Below are 20,722 nucleotides of genomic sequence, written 5' to 3' on the forward strand. Positions count from 1 at the left end.
CTCGACATCTTCACGGGAGCAGGCAGCCTCATCTTTCCCCAGTACGATCGGTGGGTTCCAACCGCTGACCTTGTGGTGTGCAGCTCCACGTGTAGCCCACTATGCCACTGGGGCTCTTTAAGAAGACCCCAGGGTCCTCATAGTCTGTTCTAATCTTAGGCTCAGGATAGATTTTTAAAATTGGCTTCAAACCTTGCCATTACTTGCAGTGATTATTTAAGTTAACAGTTAGTAGTTGAAACACTTATAAGTATAATGTTTCTGAGAATTTCTATCCCTGATCTTATAGGTCAAGGAATAATTTAACTCTAGCTTTTTACGTGATTAAAAACTTGCCTTTGGAATGGACTCAAAGGGAAGAATCTGATCATCCATCTACCATATCTTGGTGCGGGGGAGATTGGTTAGTAAATGCCATGCAAGCGTCTTAAGACAGCTGGTCCACAAACTGGTTGTTATTGGTGCTCCAGGACCGAAGGAATTTGCACCAAAATGTAATTCAGCACACAATTATATCATTGATAAAATCCTGTTTAAAAAAGGCAACTGAAATAAAATATGTGTTGGACGAACATGCTGATTTTACAGTCTCACAAAAATTCTTCCTATTTCTTTAAGGGTCTATAACAAGCACTGGACACCTGACAATGTTTTTAGTAGCACTGTTGTGAAGTATCTACACTTTCAGTGGTACATTGCGGAAATGCATATTTAAGCATTCAAAGTATTTGTATCCCATTAAGTATCAGAAAATGGGAATCGGAATAACTTATTAAATTAAATAGGGCTGTTTTTCTATGTAGTGATCAGAGTTTGTCTTGGAAGTAATGCACATCTTTGTTCATTTCAGTCTATTTTGCCCATATACATTTATAACTATAATTCCTTGAAAATTCTCTTGGATTACTACTGAATAATATTTAAAGTACCAAAAGTTAATGTACCATTATTGGTCCTTTTATATATAAAGACTAGTCCCTGAAGATTGAAATCAGTACTCTACAAAATCAATTATTTGAAAAAAATATTCACACATATATACATGCCTATCAACATTTAGCAGTGAAAATTTTAAGTTAAAGTTAGTGAAAGTCTTATGCATTTGTTTTCTTATAATATTTCAACCTTTGTGATTAAATTAAACTAAGTGAAGGCATTAGGGTCATATATTATTAAGACAAAAGGAATGATGTGAGCATTATATTAAGATGTTAAAGGTTATGAATAAAAGCAGTTATGCTTGGCCACAAAGCAGTCTTTATTTTGCTCGTGCCAGGGAAAAATTAATTAAATCAAGGAACAAATCAGGATCAAGAATTACTTTTAAATACATCTTTGTACACACATTCTTAAATTGGCTTGCTTCCAAATGCATGAATGTCCTGTGTCCTGACTGCCATGTGCCTGTTGCTTCCAGACGATGAATGAGCTATATATTCATCCATGCACTGTGATGACTTTGAACTGGCTAAACACTGTGCCTGGGTCATGAGAGGCTGATTGTGGAAGGTCCAAAACGGCCTTCGGAATACTCCCTACACCCTCAAATTGATGACCCATCTCACAGATCAAAATCAAAAATAAATAAAATGCACACTGGCTTTCACATTTGGAATAAGATTTTGCATCTAAAATGCAGCGATTTTATTAGAGCTCAGATACTACACGTTGATGGACATTTCCACTAATCACATACCTTTATGTGACCATTTTCTTCCTAAAAACCGTGTGACATCTATTCTACATGATCACCTCGGGTCATTTCTAGAAACAGCTAAGCTATTTCATAAGGAAGATATTTAAAATAATTTAATTATATTAAAAATGAAAGATTCTATTTTAAATATATGTCTCTTGGGTGATAACACAGACTAGTCTGGGGCCTTAACTTGTAACTGGAAAGTCATATTAAAGACCATGTAGAAGGTTTCAGTATCTAAGGTACTATTAAGGCTCTTACTTTGGCACCCAAAAAAGAAACAAGAAAAACGGAGAGAAGAAATACGGAAAATCAATGTAATTAAAGTCAGAAGACTTGAGCGTGATAAAAAATCTAATGAATTCTAACTCTGCGACCTTGGGAATGTCACCTGGTCTATCTCTGAAACACTTCAATATACATCTACCTCAGATTTTGTGAAATATACATCTACCTCAGATTTTGTGTTAAGCCAGATAACGTGTGAGAGTGCTTTTGAAGTTATAAGCAAATCACTAATAGAATTTTGCTAGCATGTTAAATTATGAAATTAGAAGCATAATTTTAAATTTATTTTTCCATTTTAGATTTCACACTACACATTCCCAGAGTAGACTCTAAAACAAAAGAATGATTTTTAAACATGCTTGTACAATCATTTACTACATCTGATGAAAAAAACCTCAAGAAAGAAAATCAAGATGCCTTACACATTTAATAGTAATTCAATTAAGATATTTCTATGTCTAGCACTTCATTTTATTTCTCATGACCTTAAAGGCACATTTTCGCCTAGATTGTTGATCAAAGCCTATTTATATTCAGAACAGTTTGGCTCAACTTATGTTGATTAAATAAAGCCCCTTTATTTGATATTATCCTCCTTTCTTTAAAAATGTTCATTTACTAATAGTTTGGCTTTGTTTTTCCTCATTAGTCATATAAAATTTACAGTTTCTTTTATTATTTAATTTTAACTATTGTACAATACTGTCTCCAATGTTAGCAAATGTTTATGCTTATTGATAAGGAGGATTAATTTCTTGGTTTGAGAGAATAATACAAAGAAAAGGTTTATAATTGAGACTTAATTTTGGTAAGGCTTCACTGTAGGGCACCTGCATTTACTCAAACCAACAGTCTTAATACCTATAGAAAGTATAATTTCAGAAAAATGTAAAGCAGAAAACTTTTACTTTAATAACTTTCTTTATTTGCTGTCCATATTATCCTTAAAATTGTAGCTATTTAGTTTCCTACTCTTTTATAAGTAGCTTAGTGGTTATCTTTGAAAATAAGGATAACACTTGTATTTCTATTGGCTTATATTATCTCTAAGGTTCCTGGTAGCATTGTGGATGTGTTGGGCTCAAACACATGAGTCATTCCATGGGAGGAAAATGAGGTTGTCTTCTCCTGGAAAGATTCCTAGGCTCTTAACTTGTTCTAGGGTCACTATGACTTGAAATGAACATGATGGCAGTATGTTTGGTGTGGGGTTTAGTTACATAATCTTTGGCTTAAGATAATATATATATATATTCAATTTAAGCACCCAATCAAGATTTTCAGAAATGTAATTTTGATGTTCATTGTAGTTTCTTAATAATTGTTAATAACATGGGAACCTTGTTTTAAAACTCATTGTGACTCTATTTAATAAGTGCTTTGTCTATTTTACCAACTCATATATTACCATATACATTTAATTCAAAATAATGACTGAAAATATAAAAAGAGAAAACAGTAATTTCTCCTTATGAAAGGATAATGTTCTTTGTGATTTAAATTTTTAAAATGGGTTCAGAATATTGTGTTTGAAATCCTTCTTGTTATATGTAACTAACAGACAAATCCAAGAACTGAATTTGTCTAAAAATTCATGGCCAAATTTTGAAATATTTGTGCATAATACAATTTTACACTACTTGTGGAGAGTTAACACTATTTGTCTCCATTTCACTCCCACCAATCTTAGCCTTTAGGAACCACAAGTAACCAGTGCCTGCTCTCTGTTTCCACAATGGAAGGGAGGGCACCTTCTATTCCTGCGGAAAGGCTGGAAAGGGAAGGTGCCTGAGGAAGGTTAAGTAGTCAATCTGTGCTTCTGTATCATCAGCAATAGACACTTTTTGCTATCTGTTAAGGAGAAAAGCACATTTGGAAACACTGGAAAATTGCCTAACCCTGACAATGCACTTTTGAACTTTTCAAACAAATAGTAAACACGTAGATCTTTTCTGTTCTCTAAATTAGATGGTACAACAAAAACAATTTAGATAAACAACTTTTCTCCACTTCTGAAGTTGGCTGAAACAAGCATCTCTTTAGAAAAAGGTGTCCTCGTTGAAGAATTTATTTTAAAAACCATTTCTTTTCTGAGAACTCTAACCTTCTTCAACTTGCATCTAAACTTCCCACTTTACTACTCACCGATTAAGACACTGGGGGCACAGAGCGCTAAGGCGCCATGTTACAGTTCCAACCCACCAGCAGCTGCACTGTTGAGACCAGCAGCCTTCACAAAGAGTCAAAGCCTCAGACACTCTGGGGAGTGGTTCCACTCTGTCTTATGGGGTCCCCATGAGGTGGGATAGACCGGATGGCAGTGGGAATCACCCATTACAATGCCATTATGTCATTAAGATCCTTGGCCTCTTAGAGCTGCAGATTCAGAGGTGCATTCTGAGTAAATGGTTTATTCTGAGAACATCTGAGCTGATTGAAGGAGGTATCACATTCTTCCAGGGAATTTCCTCAGTCATTCTGATCATATACTTTTACTTTCTGGATTCATGGTAAGCAAATTGGCCAGTTTTCAATTTATAAAGCATTCAAAGACAGATGAAATAGCATTTTCCCAAAATAAAGGTGACAGCTGAAAATGTTCATGATAAAGTTTAAATATTTTTCATTTAAAGATGTGCCACATGCAATGTAGGTAGATGATATTTTAGTCAATTTATTATTATTGGTCAAAAGATGTATTGTATTTCTCCATTCAAATTCTATAACAAATTAAATGAGCATAAATTTAATACATTCAGATTAAATATGTGCATATATTCTGAATTTATACGATGTTTATATATACATATACACACATACTGAAGAAATTATAAATAAACATTCACATACAGTTTAAAATTTTTAGAAATCAAAACATCTTTTTGATGATATTTAACTATTTGGAGTATACTACATCTTACAAATAAGGATTTTTCAAACTTTTATTTGCTAGGTTTTTAATCCAGGATCATTAACATTTTTTAATCGTTTGAACTAATTTCTATACAGTTTAACAATTAACTGATACTTATATATGAAGTATGAAATTTGAAAAATATTCAAAATATTAAATTTTGTTCAATTAGTTGTCATCATCCATGAACCTATTTAAGATTCTATTTCTAGAAAGTGCTATGTCATTAACAGATGAAATATTCTATATTGTCTTTAAAAGTTTAATGTTTTAAGCAGTTAAGTAACAGAAATAATATTAGGTAAATCCTAAATGTCCCTGCCTGAAAGCAAAATAATTCCCACTCCATATTTTTTTGCACTTTTGAATTTCCCACTACTGTATTTATGGACTTTAATTAGTGACCAAAATAAAAATGGTTCAAAAAAATCAGCTCCAAAAACTGACAAATGTGCAGCAAAAGATTATGAAAACATGCAGTGGTTTCATAAAATTAACAACAATAGATAGAAATATGTAACTAACGTATTACCAGTTTGTGCCATAAATTTAGCAGCATCAGCTTGTTCCTGAGGGACCCTTTTTTCATGAACAGATCGAGGTCGCTGACTTTTAATTGTATGATCTCCCATCATTCCAAATTCTAAAGACAGAATAAAGGGATATGAAAGCTTGTGTGTAGACATTTCTCACAAATTACATCACTGACTCATGCAATATGCTCCTACACACACCTAGAGTTTATTGACTGAATTCACAGTTCCTAAAACTTGCTAGGCTGATCTGTGTGGAATATCTTTAAACTCAAATCAGGAAACCTATAAACATGAGCAAGTTCCCAAGAAACAATATTGACAGTGCATGAAATGACACATTTGTTTTTTAGGTCAGCTCAATTAATAGAAATATTGTACTCTTTCCTGATAAAATAAATTTTCAGAAAAATATATTACCACGGTGCTATTGTTTTACAAACATGGAATGCTGACTAGTTAGCAGCTTATTTGCTGTATGCTAACAACACCACAACATTTTACCAGGAATGAGAAATCTGGTCCCCAACTTTTCCTGAGCTAAACATGTACTTTATGAATGAGGTTGTCCTTGGTATCATCAAAGGCTCCTGAAAAACGTTGACGGTAGTAACCCTATTTCTCTCATGTCATAACCTCAAATTATTCCTCACCTCATTTCTAGCCACAAGTCAAGCATATTTTTTCTCTTTTAAAGTCAAGTGGTTAACTTTTAAAGGTACATCATGGGACATGGGTTTCTGTTACTTAATCCTTTGAGAGTGCAATTCCAAATAATTGCAATATATCCTTATGCATGCATAAAGATATATGGCAAATATATATATGTATACATATATACACACAGCTAGGAATATATAGGAATGGGTTCCATAAAACATATTTTTAAAATGCATACTCCTAGAATTTTGCAAAGGTGCAATTTGATTGCATTTTTACTGTCAAACAATGTAAAAACATCAAAGCCTAATGCATCTAATAATTGGTCAGCCTCATAGGAGCGGAGGTAAAAGAAAACGGAAATTCTGAAGAGCAAGATACGGTGGTGGTTCTTGTTTAGAAAGAAAATGATTGTGTCCTTAAGACAAGGTTTGTTGTGTATGATAGAGATGGCTGTGTAAATATATTTATTGGTGGAATGTGGTTTGTCTAACATACTTTTGGAATGAATAATTTAACCACCTTATTGTTTAGCCATCTCTCATCATTTTCAAAACATTATTCTTCTGGGTTATATAACTTACATTTCAAAATTAAGCAATATATGCACTAATCCTACCTAATGGTTGTGTTTTAGACGCTGGGGAAAAAAAGCTAACATGAGTTTTTGCTGATTCTGGAAAATCCCCATGTAAAATTAAGTATGGCACTTTACAAAGAATGATTTGACATATGTACCTTCTAGATATTTAACCCAAAGTACATCCTCTGAGAAATTTAAGAAATCTAAATGTGGTTTGTTTGTTGTCTGCTTCTTTAGATATCCAAGGCTAGAAATGGAAATTTTGAGAAAATATCAGTTGATGTTATCTTTCAAAATCTTTCACTGATTTCCAAGGAGGTCAAAACTCTTCCAATCCAATATATATGAACAATACAAGGATGAGCCAAAAAGTATTGCTTCTAGTTTATCAATCTGTATATGCACTGTTCTAGTAAAAACACATTGCAATTCGCCTCTGAGGTCAAGGAAAGGCTACAGACAAGTTCTTTGAGCAATACACTTGTCTTAATTTCATTAAGGTGCCTTCAAATCTGACCCAGTCAAACAGTGACTTCCAATGGGATATGCTGGGCCAGTTCAATTCAAGTCAGAGAGGTCAGCTCAGAAGTTTATGACCACTGCTTCTGGGGAGTCTCTGAAGGGGTAATCTTGATAGACTTTCTTGACACAGAATATTAATGGAGTTCTTAGGAAGAAATTTTAAGAAAATTAAAAGTTCACGGATGAGAGCAAACACCAGGCAATTTTACCTAAGAATTTCCCCCACCCCCTCAATATTACAATGCACATCAGTCCTTTCCAAGGTTATCAGGGGAAATCCTATGAAAATTTCATTGGGAAACCTGACCCTGTCCAACCTATAGCCCTATCTAGCCCCTTCAATCTTCACTTTGTTCTTCAAGTTCAAAGATCATTGAAAACAAACACTATGTAAGCTCCTCAAAGGTATAAAATCTGCTCTCTGTGATGTGGTATAAACTGAAAAGAATCCTCGGGAAGGTTAAAACAAAAACCACGAGCAACAACAAAAAGTCACTGCCACTGAGTCCACTCTGACTCACAGGGACCCTGTACACCATTCCTTGGGCTGCTAACCTTTCCAGGAGCAGAGCCTTATCTTTCTCCCACGGAGAGGCTGATGGGTTGACCATTAACCTTGAGGCTAGCCACCCACTGCTTACCCAACAGTGCAATCAGGGAAGACTCAGAGGACGGAAATACTGTCTCTAGGAGCGTGAAGACCTATGTGAAGGATATGTTGAAAACAATATCTGCATATTTTGATGCTATTGTTGACTATAATTTTTCAATGATTTTGTAGCAATAATTTTACTTTACCCTCATAAATGTTATCGAAGCCCTATTTTCATCATGACAATATGAATCAAAATTGACTTGATGGCAGTGAGTTTGGTTTGCGGGGCTTGGAATAATCACGTAGTCATATGTTACTTAATGACTAAAAATGGTTTGCTTACAAAATGTCTATCAAGATTCTTATGCATTAGTCAGTATTTTAAAATGTTACATATAACTATTTTTTCCTGGATCTGGAAAAGCAAAATAAATTCAGTACTAAGTTTAATTAACAGTATACTTCATTAATAGTATAATATAAATCAAAGGATGTGTGTGTGGATTGCATAATTTAGGGCATTTTAGTTGGAGTATTTGTTTACATAAATAAGTTGGAGAACTCTTAATACTAAGGCATTTTTGGAAAATAAAATGCCCTCCCACATTTGTCAATGCCTATAATTTATTACTATAAAACATCATGTAGTAAAAGAAGAGTATTCCACGTAATCACGGCATACTCGTCTGCAATCTGTCTTCTAAGGGAATAGGTTCGCTTGTATGGTAAATTATGCATCTGGCAAATAGTAGTCTAAGTGTGCATGTAGACATTATTAAATAAATTTAGATGTGCCATCTTTTATTTTAATGATTTTCTAAAGTTTAAAGCAAATGATGTACTTATGTTCAAAAATAACATAGAATTTGAGTAACACATTTAAAATTTTAGTTGGCTAAGAAAATTTAGCTGAAATGTGATTTATATCTCTCTAAACTGTTTGATGCAAATTAAATTTCAGTATTCTCCACTGTAGTCTTCTACTTATCATCAATAATAAGTGTTATGGGAGAATTAGTATGGATACTTTATCATGGTACAGACTAAGATACAAAAGGCTTCAATATTTATTCACTTCGTTACATATATCTTAAATAATCAAATGTTTCAATGAAAATTATCTTCAAAATATTTATTAGAAAAAGATTTAAGTGGATATACATTCAAGGCCTTGTTATAGCTTAATTCAGTGTAAGACAGAAGGCATGCTAATAATTCATGTTTTCCCTTCAATGGAAAAATAACACTATGGTGGTATTAGAAGAAAATACTAGGCCTAAAGAAAAACACAATATAAATGTATTAGTAAAACACATAAACCATTATTTAACAAGTGTGTTTCTTAGTTAAATGTTTGGTAGAAAAAATATATAATTTTTATCATTGTTGCTAGAAATTTTAAGATTTAAAATTAAATGCTGAGGTTCTATCCATACCTTGTAATAAGATATTTTCAAATATTTATGTTTTTTCAAGATGAAATTATCTTCTATATTTTTAATTAAAATATAGGCCAATTGCATTACCCAAACATAGAAAAAAATTAAAAACTAAGACCTTTGCTATTGCGTTTTTCCTGTGGTAAATATGGGTTACAGTATAGCTCTAAGCACATGAATAATATAAGGTCTTCATGGGTGGCTGATTAATATTCAAACAGTTTGAAGTTTGGCAAAGATCATATATTACATTAGTTACATGATAAAAATAGCATAGCCAAATAAAAAGATGATCTGTTTTGATGAAGCAATGAAAATCAAGTAGTGATATCAAATGAAATTAAGTACAGCATCAGATTGTATATGTACACATGATACATGGGTTATGAAAATACAGGTTATTTCCTATATGTTCATGTTGGTGGTATAAATGAAGTGGTGAGTAAATAACATGGTCATGTATAAAATCCCAATGATTGAAGTTGACTTCCATGTTTTGGTATATTTTCTTGGGTACCCTTTCATTTTGTTTCTTGTTTAAGAGTTCAGGCAGTCAGATGTAATTGGAGATACTTGAAAAAAAGATTTTCTTGAAAAGCAATTGCCTTAAATACATAGATGGTTTTATGTTTTTCTTTCCCCACCCTGGAATTTGTAAGCAAATCATTAAAAACAAAGAGACCTGAAACCTGACTTTTATAGTCAATTGTCAATTATGAAGTTTTTGTGTGGAAATCAAGAGTTATAATGAGGAGGAATTGAAGTCATGTGGAGTTAAGACTTACACATATTCATTTATTATTTTACCATATGTTTGTCAACTATAGATAATCAGAATATTAGATTAGTAAACACTTAATACTACAAACGATCTTGCAACGGAATTACAAAGGTCACACTCTTAACTAACTTTTCATTGCCTATCTGTGACAGTGATCCAAGTCCAGGCCATAATTGCTTCTCCAGAAATTCTTCTTGTGGTCTTTGAACTAATTATTATCATGGAAATGTCTCAGCAGATGTACTTTTCTCAACTTTTCCTCCACCTGAAAAGTTGCTCTTACAGTTACCCTGTAAGGAAAGCCCCCAATCACACTCAATGAAGTCTATTACCAACCAATCAAATGTGGCCTCTGCCTTCCTGAACTTCTATTCTGCTTTGTATCAATAATACATTTTGATTCCAACTATTAGGTTAATTTGATCATTTCTCCTATTATACTAGATTTAAAATTTCTAAGGAAATGGAAGTAGGCCTTAAGCATCTTAAAATCTCTGCCTGCTTTGAACGTCACTGGTATTCAATGCTTCTTGATTAAACAAATGTATTTCGGGCTAAGAACTGCTACACCAAATGAAAACTTCAAGATGTCTATAGTCATACCTTGGAGAACAGTGTGATGAAATAAAACTATGCCAAGTAAAAACACTAATTCAATATGATCTGAACTTTTGAAATACCAAAGACATTTACTTTCATAAAAAAAATAATTATACTATACTTCAGACCCACTTTCATGCTTATTAACCAAATTTTTAAAAAGCAGTTGCTTTGAATTCCAATGCATGGTGACCCCATATAGTAAGTCTAGAACTACTCTCCACAGAGTTTTTATGGATGTGACCTTTTGGACGCAGATGAATAGTTCTTCTCGGGAGATGGTGAGGGGGTTGGAACCACAAGTAGCTGGTTAGTCAGTGAATACCTTAAATATTTGTGTCACCTGAGGAGTCCACAAAGAATATCCTTAATTATAGTAATTTACTAATCTGTCTTCAAAGAGGAAATGCATATTTAAAAATTCTGCCATGACACTTCATTTTACATAACCTAACACAAGAGAGTATGAAACATATGATATGCTGGCATCTTCTGCCTGGATTATAAAGGGGTACAAAAGTAAATTTTGTTAGGAAGCAACCAGATAGTTTCTGAAATGTGATTATTAGATTTAATGCATTTTAGATTCATAGTTAGACATGAAAAGTTATTGAATTTGTTCATTTATTTTTACATTTACTGGAAACAGAGTTGGCATAGCAATTTTGAATGAATGAGATTTTTTTTTCCTGTCTCTAGTTGGGAAATATTTAGATCACGAAAGGAAATCCAGATCATTAGTCATTCTAATATCTTTTTATTTCTTGAGGTTGTGTGGTAGTTTTTATATATATTTAAAAATGATGTTGGAATAAACAATTATCATTCTTTCAGTAAACAAGTGTTTGTCAGGTACTATGATCCACGAGGCCAGCAATTTGAGACCACCAGCTTTTCGGGGGAAGGACAGCTTCCCCTCTCTTACACAGGTAGAGTCTTGGACACGCCCAGGGGCGATTCTACCTGCTCCTGGAGGGTCCTTGGAGTTGGCATCAACTCAATGGCAGTGATTTTGAAAATACAGAGCTTCTGAATATACAGAGTCCTGAAAATATAGCGTTCCTTGAGAAAAGTAATTGAATATTCAGTGACCCTTGCATGTTAGAATTTGAGAAGCCATGATATTATAGAAAATTGGGATTCTATAATGATAAATTATTAGTTAAATTTAAAGGACATTAAAATGTCTTACTTTGTATGAATAATACATTTTCATTTTACTCATTCGATTATTTCATCTCTCCTACTAGATTGCAAACTAATGGAAAACAAGTATGCCTTGGGATTCTTAAAATCAACTAATTTTCTAAATAATCAAATTGGCAAGAAATCAGTGGGAGGAAGTTCAATTTTTAAAAACTTAAAACTAAAAGCTCTATAATAAACAATTGGAAAAAATTAATATTAAATACTATATATATTAAGAAATATTAAAGAATCAGGAAAACATATCATTACAATATAAGAAGTTAATTGTCATGATTTCATTTAAATGATTTTTAGTAACTTTATGTGAGATATATGTATAAAAGTGAAGAGTCAGCAGTTCAAACTCAGTAAGTGTTCTTCGGGAGAAAAAATGATGGCATGTGATCGAGTAGAGCTTTACAGCCTCAAAACCCCTATTCTGAGTCCCCAGGAGCTGGAATCAACTCATTGGCAGTGGGTTTCGTTTTGGTTGTTCTTGCAAAGCACTGGTGTCTTAGAAAATATTTGTTACTGGTTGATGGTAAGAGAAATAAACGTAAAAGCAAATACATACTAAATACAATTCAACTGTCAACAGCAAATTTGTTGAATTTTATTTTAGTCTGAATTGTGTCCACCAGATATTATGTGCTGCCAATCTTAACACCTATGCCTCTTGTTATGGTCCTATTTGGGAAAGGGTAGTCTTTTGGATGTTAAAGAAGCAGGGTGAATGTAGGTGTATATTGAATCAATGTTTTTTGAAATATTAAAGTGATTAAACAAGGAAATTAAGAGGGTGGTTTTCAAGATGCATGGAGCTCTCCAAGGATCAGAAGGGGAAGAGAAGAGAACCTTTTCCCGGGGCAGCAGAGAGGGAAATAGTGACCCTCCTGGCTGCTAGCATCCTGAAATGTGAGTCCCTAGAAGCCATCCTGGTGGAGGGCACAGTCCCTGGAGAAGAACATCATGCTGGGATAGGCAGAGGGGCAGGGACAGAGGGAAAGACCCTCTGCCAGATGGTGGACATATGTGTCTGCAGCGGTGACTCAAGGACAAGACCAAGTCTGAGGGCAGGCCGAGTGTTCTGCAGTGTGTGGGGTCACGACAGGCTGGAACTAACTGGACAGCAACAAACCGAGAAAATAAATACATTTCTGTGTGTTAAAACCATCTGCATATGGCCTATTTGTTACACTAGCACTAAAGAACTAAGAGGACATATTGGAATTTAATTAGCATCTAGATGTTTGACTATAACTCTTTAGAACCTTGAACAGCATAATCAAGCGCACAACATGATAAGATTTGAACAACTCCACTGCAAATGTTCCTAACGTCTCATGAGACTGGAAACATAAGAAAGCACAAACAACTGTCTCCATAGAAAGTATTTCTAATCCTTTTCTAGCCTGAACAGATGTTGGCTCTTTTGTTTTTTTGTTTTGGGGTGTTGTTTGTCAAGATTGACCTTTCGAGGCATCTGGGTATACATAAAAGCCCTTGCAGGGGCTTACAAGCGGAGACGACTTCCGCTGAACCAACAGCCCCGTCTTCTGGGCTTCACCTGGAAGCCCAACAGTGAACCAGGAACCTAGTCAAGTGTTTCTGAAGTGATAGGCTGCCGTCCTGACTGATCTGGAAAATGTTTAGTTAGAAAATTCGGCATTTGAGGTGGTGGAGGGTGGGATAAAAGAGGAGCTGATACCAAGGGCTTAGTGGAAAGGTAAATGTTTAGAAAATAATGATGGCAACATATATACAAATATGCTTGATACAATTGATGTATGGATTGTGATAAGAGCTGCAAGAGCCCCCAATAAGATGCTATTTTAATAATAATAATAATAGTAGGAGGAGAAAAAAGAACATCATTTGAAATTGCTGGATGATTCGTGTTTGCTGGGCTCCAAATCATTCATTGATACGGACTCTCACCAAGATTCTTCTCCCAGCAGAGTCACCCACTGATTAAACGGTGAGTGCAAAAAACATACTTTCCCCTCTTCATTCTCTGAGCATTTCTCATTGTCTGTTAGAGAAACCTGTGTAATGCTTTCCTCACTACCCATTAACTCAACAATGTCAGGCCAAAGAATGTAAGCTTTCTGAATTGAATGAAATGTCTCTTGACATGCCTCTTTGGAATTCACATTCATCGTGATTTCTTCAGCATTTAACACCTGCACACCCTCTCCTTTCATCACGCCCCATCATCAAATCTTCCCCTCCCTTGACTGAAAGCTGACAGTGTGCTTTCCTTCGCCCTCTTGACTGTTTTCCTCCCTCCTTCAGTCACTCGCCATGCCGTTCACCAAGTGTGCATTTCCTCCCATGTTCCACCTCAGCACTCTCTCGCTCGGAAATCCCACTCCCCCTCGCACTCCTTGTGGTCTTTAATTTTCAGAGACTATTCAGCATGGCAAAAGGATCATGGAAAAAAAAAGAGTGCGTGCTTTCTCAAAAACTATAGTTTGGTGTCCAACTTATTTTTGAATAAACTTTTGACCTTCTCGTGGACAAAATTCTTTAGACTGTAGTTAGAAGGTTAGGAGAAATTCAAAGAATCTTCAACACAGAACTGTGCATGCCATAAAGGACATAAAAATGGATTCTTAATATAATCAAGAGCGGAGGATATTCAACTAAGAAAAAGAAAACCTTAGGGACAAAAGGTAATTATCTTAGATAATTGGAAAGTTTTCATATAATAGATGGAGCAGAGATAAGTTAACTATGGTGTTTATTAGGAAAAGATTGAAAAACATCAGTCAGATCTATACCTCAGTTCAAGATCAGGACAGGAAGTGATCAAAGAGCACTTTGTGAATACGCTGCTGCATATTTGCTCTGACACAGAGAGCCGGCGCGCAGCAGAACCAGTTCTGCACCACACCCCCAATCACTGTGGTTGGGTCCAGTGCTGCAGTCCCCAGGTCAGGCCAGCTTTTTGAGGTCCCTCTTTTCTCTGACGCTGCACTTTGAGGCCGGAGGTTCTTCTCCAGGAACTGATCCCTTCTGGTCACATGTCTGTGGTGATTGGTGCCTGTTCTTTTCGATGTTATTCATAGTTTGCTATGATCCATACAGTTCATTGGCTTGGTATAATCAATAAAACATAGGTAAACCTCTTTCTGGTATTGTCGACTTTCAGCCAAGACCTGGCAGTCCCCTCTGCAATGATTTTTGTATTACTGATGGCAAAGCTTTACTTGTGTGCGTGAGTGATGGTATTATTGTGTGATAGATTCTGCATTATTGGATCATCTTTCTTCAGAATGGGCACAGATGTGGGCAGTGGTTGATCAAATCTTCCAAGTCTCTTGACATAGACGAATGAACCTTCAGATGGTCTCTCTGCATATTGACATATCTCAATTGTTATTCCATTAATTCCCGTGATTCAGATCCTACACAAAATTAGCTCTTATATTTTATCATCTTTTGAAAAAAGGGAAGCTTGTTTAGGCTCCAGCCTTTATGAAGTTAATATGCATGTTAGTCCCTCAAAACCTCACACGATAAGCAGATTCTCTCTCCACATAACAGCACCAAGATTCTAGTTTAGTAATTTAGAGGCAAATTAGCAGCAAAAGTATACTTCGCAATGTTAAATGGCAATACACACACACACACACACACACACACACACACTTTGTTGATTAACATGTGCCGAACCCAAGCTGTAGTATTTTCATTATGCACTTGCAAACTGGACAAGGAAACAGGAAGACCAAAGAAGCAACTGGATCTGGTGTTGGTGAAGAATATGACCAAATGGACGGAGAAACTTGTCTTGGAGGAAGTGCAGCCTGCCAGAGGGCTCTTTCTGAGCGAGCAATGAGATTTTGTCTCACTTAACTTGGACAAACAATGAAGAAACATCAGTCTTATTAAGTAGAGGCCAGAGAACAAGAGGGAGGTGATCGGTGAGATGGGCTGTCACAGGGGTCGCAGCAAGGAGCTCCAATAGGGCCATGATTGGGAGAACTGTCTGGACAGGATCGCATTGCGTGCTATTTACACAAAGCTAATGCGTTGGAGTTAGCTTGACAGAACTAAACAATAACAGCTATCCTGAACAATTAAAAGTACATGATTTACCCTGATAATTCTGCCCATTGTTATGGATAGTATTTTTGGACACCTATAAATATAATTCATGTGTGCTACCATTATGTTTTATCCAGGACTTCTAGAAGTTTTTTTTTAACATCCACAGCAGCTCACAATGTCATGTTGTGAGGATATTTTTCCCAATGAGCTAGCCACCATATTAAGAATTATTTTCCCATGAGTTACGTATAATTATTAGATTCATTTTAGATATGGATAAAATAATGTTTTAGGAGGTTATGCCACCTGTCCATCATGACACAGCTAAAATCTAAAATCTGTAGTTTACAAAGCTCTATGTCGTAGACAAGGCAGGCTCTCAAGTACACACATGTATGAGTGGGTTTTAAAATGTTTATGGGAAAATAGAATTAAAAGACCAGAAAAAAAAGACAATGGAAAGTTATATGGGAGGAGATCATATTTAAAGTAGTTTTACTTGTCATGGATAACTTACTTGAATTTTAGCATGTGATGTCAATCATCATGCATAAGCCCAAATATAAATAATATAGAACCAAGTTGATGTACACTTGGGGATTTTTTAAACTCAGTTTTGGGTCCTTTCTAACTGGTTTTTTATATTTTATGCGATACTCCATTGAATGCAAAATATGCTAAATTATCTGAAAGTATAAAATGATATTAGCAGATCCCAAAATGGGTATTGCTGTCTTTTTGTTAACATCAGGTTTATTATAATAAAAATGCATTAACAGTGAGTTAAAGATCATACTGCTTTTCCCCTGATGTTCAATCATGGTAACCAGATGTCTTGTTAATTTTCCCCATATCAAAATGCCTTTATTGAGCAGGAATAAAAATATGCATATATATTTACAATGAAGCATTTTAAAAGGTGAGTATTTTGCCACATTAGACTTAATTTGGAAAAGGCACATAAAACCAAAAAAATTGATGCACTTCATCGAATAAATTATTAAGACAAAAATGCATTCAAATTGCTTTTCCCATAAACCTTAAAATTTTCCCAGCTCCAATTTTAACAAAAGAATAAAATTCTCACAACAGTGCTCAGTTCTTAGCAAATTGCTGAGAAAAAGCTGAACTCCTTTACCAGGCAAGCAATCTGCTAATTACTCTGAAAGGTCATAACCGAATCATACAAAAACTGAGTTTTTCAGTCTAACAGTGCTCTGTTTTTCCCCAAGCCTCGGGTTCTAGAGAACTAGCATTTCCCACTGCCTCAAAACACTAGCTTGAGCTGAAAAACAAGTTTGGAAAAAAATCTTCCAGACATTGAAAACAAGAGGCATGAGTAACTACCAAATGATATTTGACATTTAAGAATGACCTTTGTGTAGCAAAAAGAAAAGCCATTTTCCTAAAAGCCAACATTCAAACTTTCCCAGAAACAAATCTGCAAATGAAAATACATCACCAGCTCAAAAATCTTAATCACTAGCCACAAACTTTGGGGACCTTTTTTTCAAATGCAACTGAAACCAGTGAAGCTGACTTCCCAGACTAAGTAGAGACGGTGTGTCAATGCTCGTGTCACTTGTGCAGCACTGCTGAATCAAGCTTGATACCTCTAGTCACTGCACATTTTCTCTTTAATTGCTAACCCTCCTTATCCACAGTCTGCTACCAAGAGAGAGTGCATTATATGCGGGTGAGCACAGGGTTTCACTGAACTCCCAGATGTAGGCATTAAAACAGGTTGGTTGTTTGCTGTCTTGACTGCAGCAAGGTTCCTGCTGATTCAACAGAAGGAACTCTCTGAGCTCCCAGAAGCCCACTGTCTGGAAAACGGGTCCTCAGAACCAGGCAAGTCTCTCACTAAGGCCAAGCACCAAGCTACAATAGGAGAGTTGCCACAAAACGATCCTAAAAAGCCACTCCCGCCTTTTTGTCTCTGGCTGTCTAAGCGTTCTGTGCCATCATGAATGACACGGTAACCATCCGGACCAGGAAGTTCATGACCAACCAACTACTTCAGCGAAAACAAATGGTCATTGATGTCCTTCACCCTGGAAAAGCAACAGTGCCTAAGACAGAAATTCATGAAAAACTAGCCAAAATGTACACGACCACACCAGATGTCATTTTTGTATTTAGATTTAGAACCCATTTTGGTGGTGGCAAGACTACTGGCTTTGGCATGATTTATGAGTCGTTGGATTATGCAAAGAAAAATGAACCTAAACACAGACTTGCAAGACATGGTCTGTATGAGAAGAAAAAGACCTCCAGGAAGCAACGCAAGGAGCGCAAGAACAGAATGAGGAGAGTCAGGGGGACTGCAAAGGCCAGCGTGGGTGCTGGCAAAAAGAAAGAATAAAGCATCTACAGGGACTCGATCTGCACTGGTTATGTGGATTTTTCACCAGAGAATGAATAAACTATAAAATCTTTAAAAAAAAAAAACCACTCCCATCGAGTCCATTCGGCTTCATAGATTGGTGGCATGGTGGTAATGCCTTAGACTGTTAACCTCAAGGACTGTAAAAATGACCAGTTACTCCAAGAGAGAAAGAGGCTTTCTACTCTCATGAAGAGTTACAGTCTCAGAAACCCACAGGGACAGTTTTATTCTGCCCTTTTGGCTTACAGTGAATCAGAATTGACACGATGGTAGTACGTTTGGTGTGGTTTTTGGAAGGCACTGGGGACCATTTTCCAAGAAACCCCGTGCTTCTCCAGCATCGTCACAAGGACTCCTTATAAGGGAACATCATCTCAGAGCCCAAAGAAATGTGTGTCAACAACGATCTTTCTGACCTTAATGGAGACACCAGTATTTCCTGATTCTCCATGACTACCTGTTATTAGAAGGATAAAGTGTGTTACCCTTTTATATTTGTGAAATAATCTTAGCCATTGTAACCCAATGTCAGTGTTTTTAAATTTAGGGATGACTTATAATCATGGAGATAGTAACCATGAAGCCATCAACTCAAGCCGTCCAGCTGCTCCAGGGAAAGAAGATGAGGTTGTCTGCTCCTGTAAGGATGTGCAGTCTCGGAATCCAAAGGGGCAGTTCTGCCCTGTCCTATAGAGTTTCCCTGACTTAGGATGGACGCAATGGCAATAGTTTGGTTGGATTCTATTAGTTCTTAAGGAGCCCAGATGGTGTGACAGATTAAGAATTAGGCTTGTACTAAGATCAGCAGGACAAACACAATGGCCCCTTCATAGGAGAAAGGTTATCTGCTCCTGTACAGATTTACAGCCTCAGAAACTCAAGGGACCCATTCTATTCTGCCCTATAGGGTTGCTATGATTCAATGGCTATGGATTTGAGATTGTTCCAGCAAAGAACACTTTAGAATAAGCATTGGGCTACTAATGAAAGGTTGAAGGTTCAGACCCACTAACCTGGGGAGAAAGATGAGTCTGTCTATTTCTGTAAAGATTTACAGACCCAGAAACTCTAGCGAGCAGCTCTACTCAGCCCTATAGGACTGATATGAATCAGAATAGGCTCTGTGCTCATGAGCTGGGTGGTTTTCAATAACCCTTCCTGGTTGAATTTCTTCTTAGTCATCAGAATCTGATTGTCAGCTCTGTGAGAGAGAGAGAGAGAGAGAGAGAGAGAGAGAGAGAGAGAGAGAGAGAGAGAGAGAGAGAGAGAGAAATGACAAGACCAAGCACAGTGTGAAGACAACATTGGATAAGCTTCTGAGTAAAACAGGCAAGGACTTGGATAACTTCAGGATAAAAAGACATAGAAGTCTGATGTTCTCTTCTCAGCGACCAAGAACTCCCCACAAGGAATCATTTCTGTGGAGTTTATGGTTTCACTAAACATCATAATAGAAATGTTCAGCAAGTGGTTAGAAGAATGAATGAAGGATATCCATATGAGAATATAACCTTATACCATTTCTAATGTGATGGGAGTTGGGTGAGTTCTACAAAGCACACAAGAATCACACAAAGCTTTGGAGAAGCCCTACATGTAGGTTTCTGAGCAGAAAGTGGAATTGTGAAGACAATAAGGGATAGTATAAGCTGACAGAAAAACAGAATTTTTCACCAGGGAAGTCCTGCAAGCAAAAGAATTCTCTTGGGGATGCAGAAGATTGGCATGTTTGTAAAGCAAGTACTGGAAACTCTCCAGAAACAAATATTTTTCAAGAGGAATACGTAAATAATAAATTAATTAGAAAGAGAAAAACTCATAACTTATCATAATCGATAAAGACAATAGATGTTTCTTTCTTACAGTGACTGGACAAATCCTGCAATTATAAGAGAAGGAAAATATAAATTTAAAACAAGTGAGTAAGAGTTTATATACCTTTAGTACAAATTGTACTCATGAAATTTAAGATCCCATTAAAATAAAATTTCTCAGGGAAAAACAAATTTAAAGTAATACAAGAAGTAACAGACTTCTTCCTTCATGTGACCAACAAAAAAAAAGTCACAGAAGATGTTGTGAAATAACCATATGCAAATAAGAATCAAGGGAATAGCAGTAGTGGCTAGTTTCTGATTCACGCAAAATTTTACAGCAGTTTAAAATTATTAAAAGCTACTAAGTTTTTATTAAATTAAAATTACACAGAAAAATTATTTTACAACTAATTCAATGAAGTAAATAAATAAAAGGACTAAAATATTCATAATCTTATGAAACCAATGGAAAAATATCATCTAAAACTCAAGACAAATTGGAAGGTTTCAATCACTAATATATATACACCATATATACTAGAGTATAAGCCAACTGCAATATCCACATAATTTTACCACAAAAACTGCATTAAAAATGTGCTGGAAAAACTTGGCTTATACTCGAATATGTATGGTATTTTTTGAAAAAACTAAGCGT

General features: G+C 35.6%; 1 protein-coding gene and 1 pseudogene across 1 annotated transcript in view; one reads left to right on the forward strand and one right to left on the reverse strand.

The window, feature by feature from the left end:
• ADGRB3 (adhesion G protein-coupled receptor B3) overlaps positions 1-20,722 on the reverse strand; it is a 796,551-nt gene that overhangs the window by 494,454 nt on the left and 281,375 nt on the right. The window contains exon 2 of the mRNA XM_075554045.1: positions 5,434-5,544. Within this exon, the coding sequence (XP_075410160.1) occupies positions 5,434-5,544 (111 nt within the window). The remainder of the gene's footprint in view (positions 1-5,433; positions 5,545-20,722) is intronic.
• LOC142452881 (small ribosomal subunit protein eS24 pseudogene) lies at positions 17,815-18,223 on the forward strand (annotated as a pseudogene).

The sequence above is a fragment of the Tenrec ecaudatus genome, chromosome 7 (genome assembly GCF_050624435.1).
Source record: "Tenrec ecaudatus isolate mTenEca1 chromosome 7, mTenEca1.hap1, whole genome shotgun sequence".
NCBI classification, from domain to species: domain Eukaryota; kingdom Metazoa; phylum Chordata; class Mammalia; order Afrosoricida; family Tenrecidae; genus Tenrec; species Tenrec ecaudatus.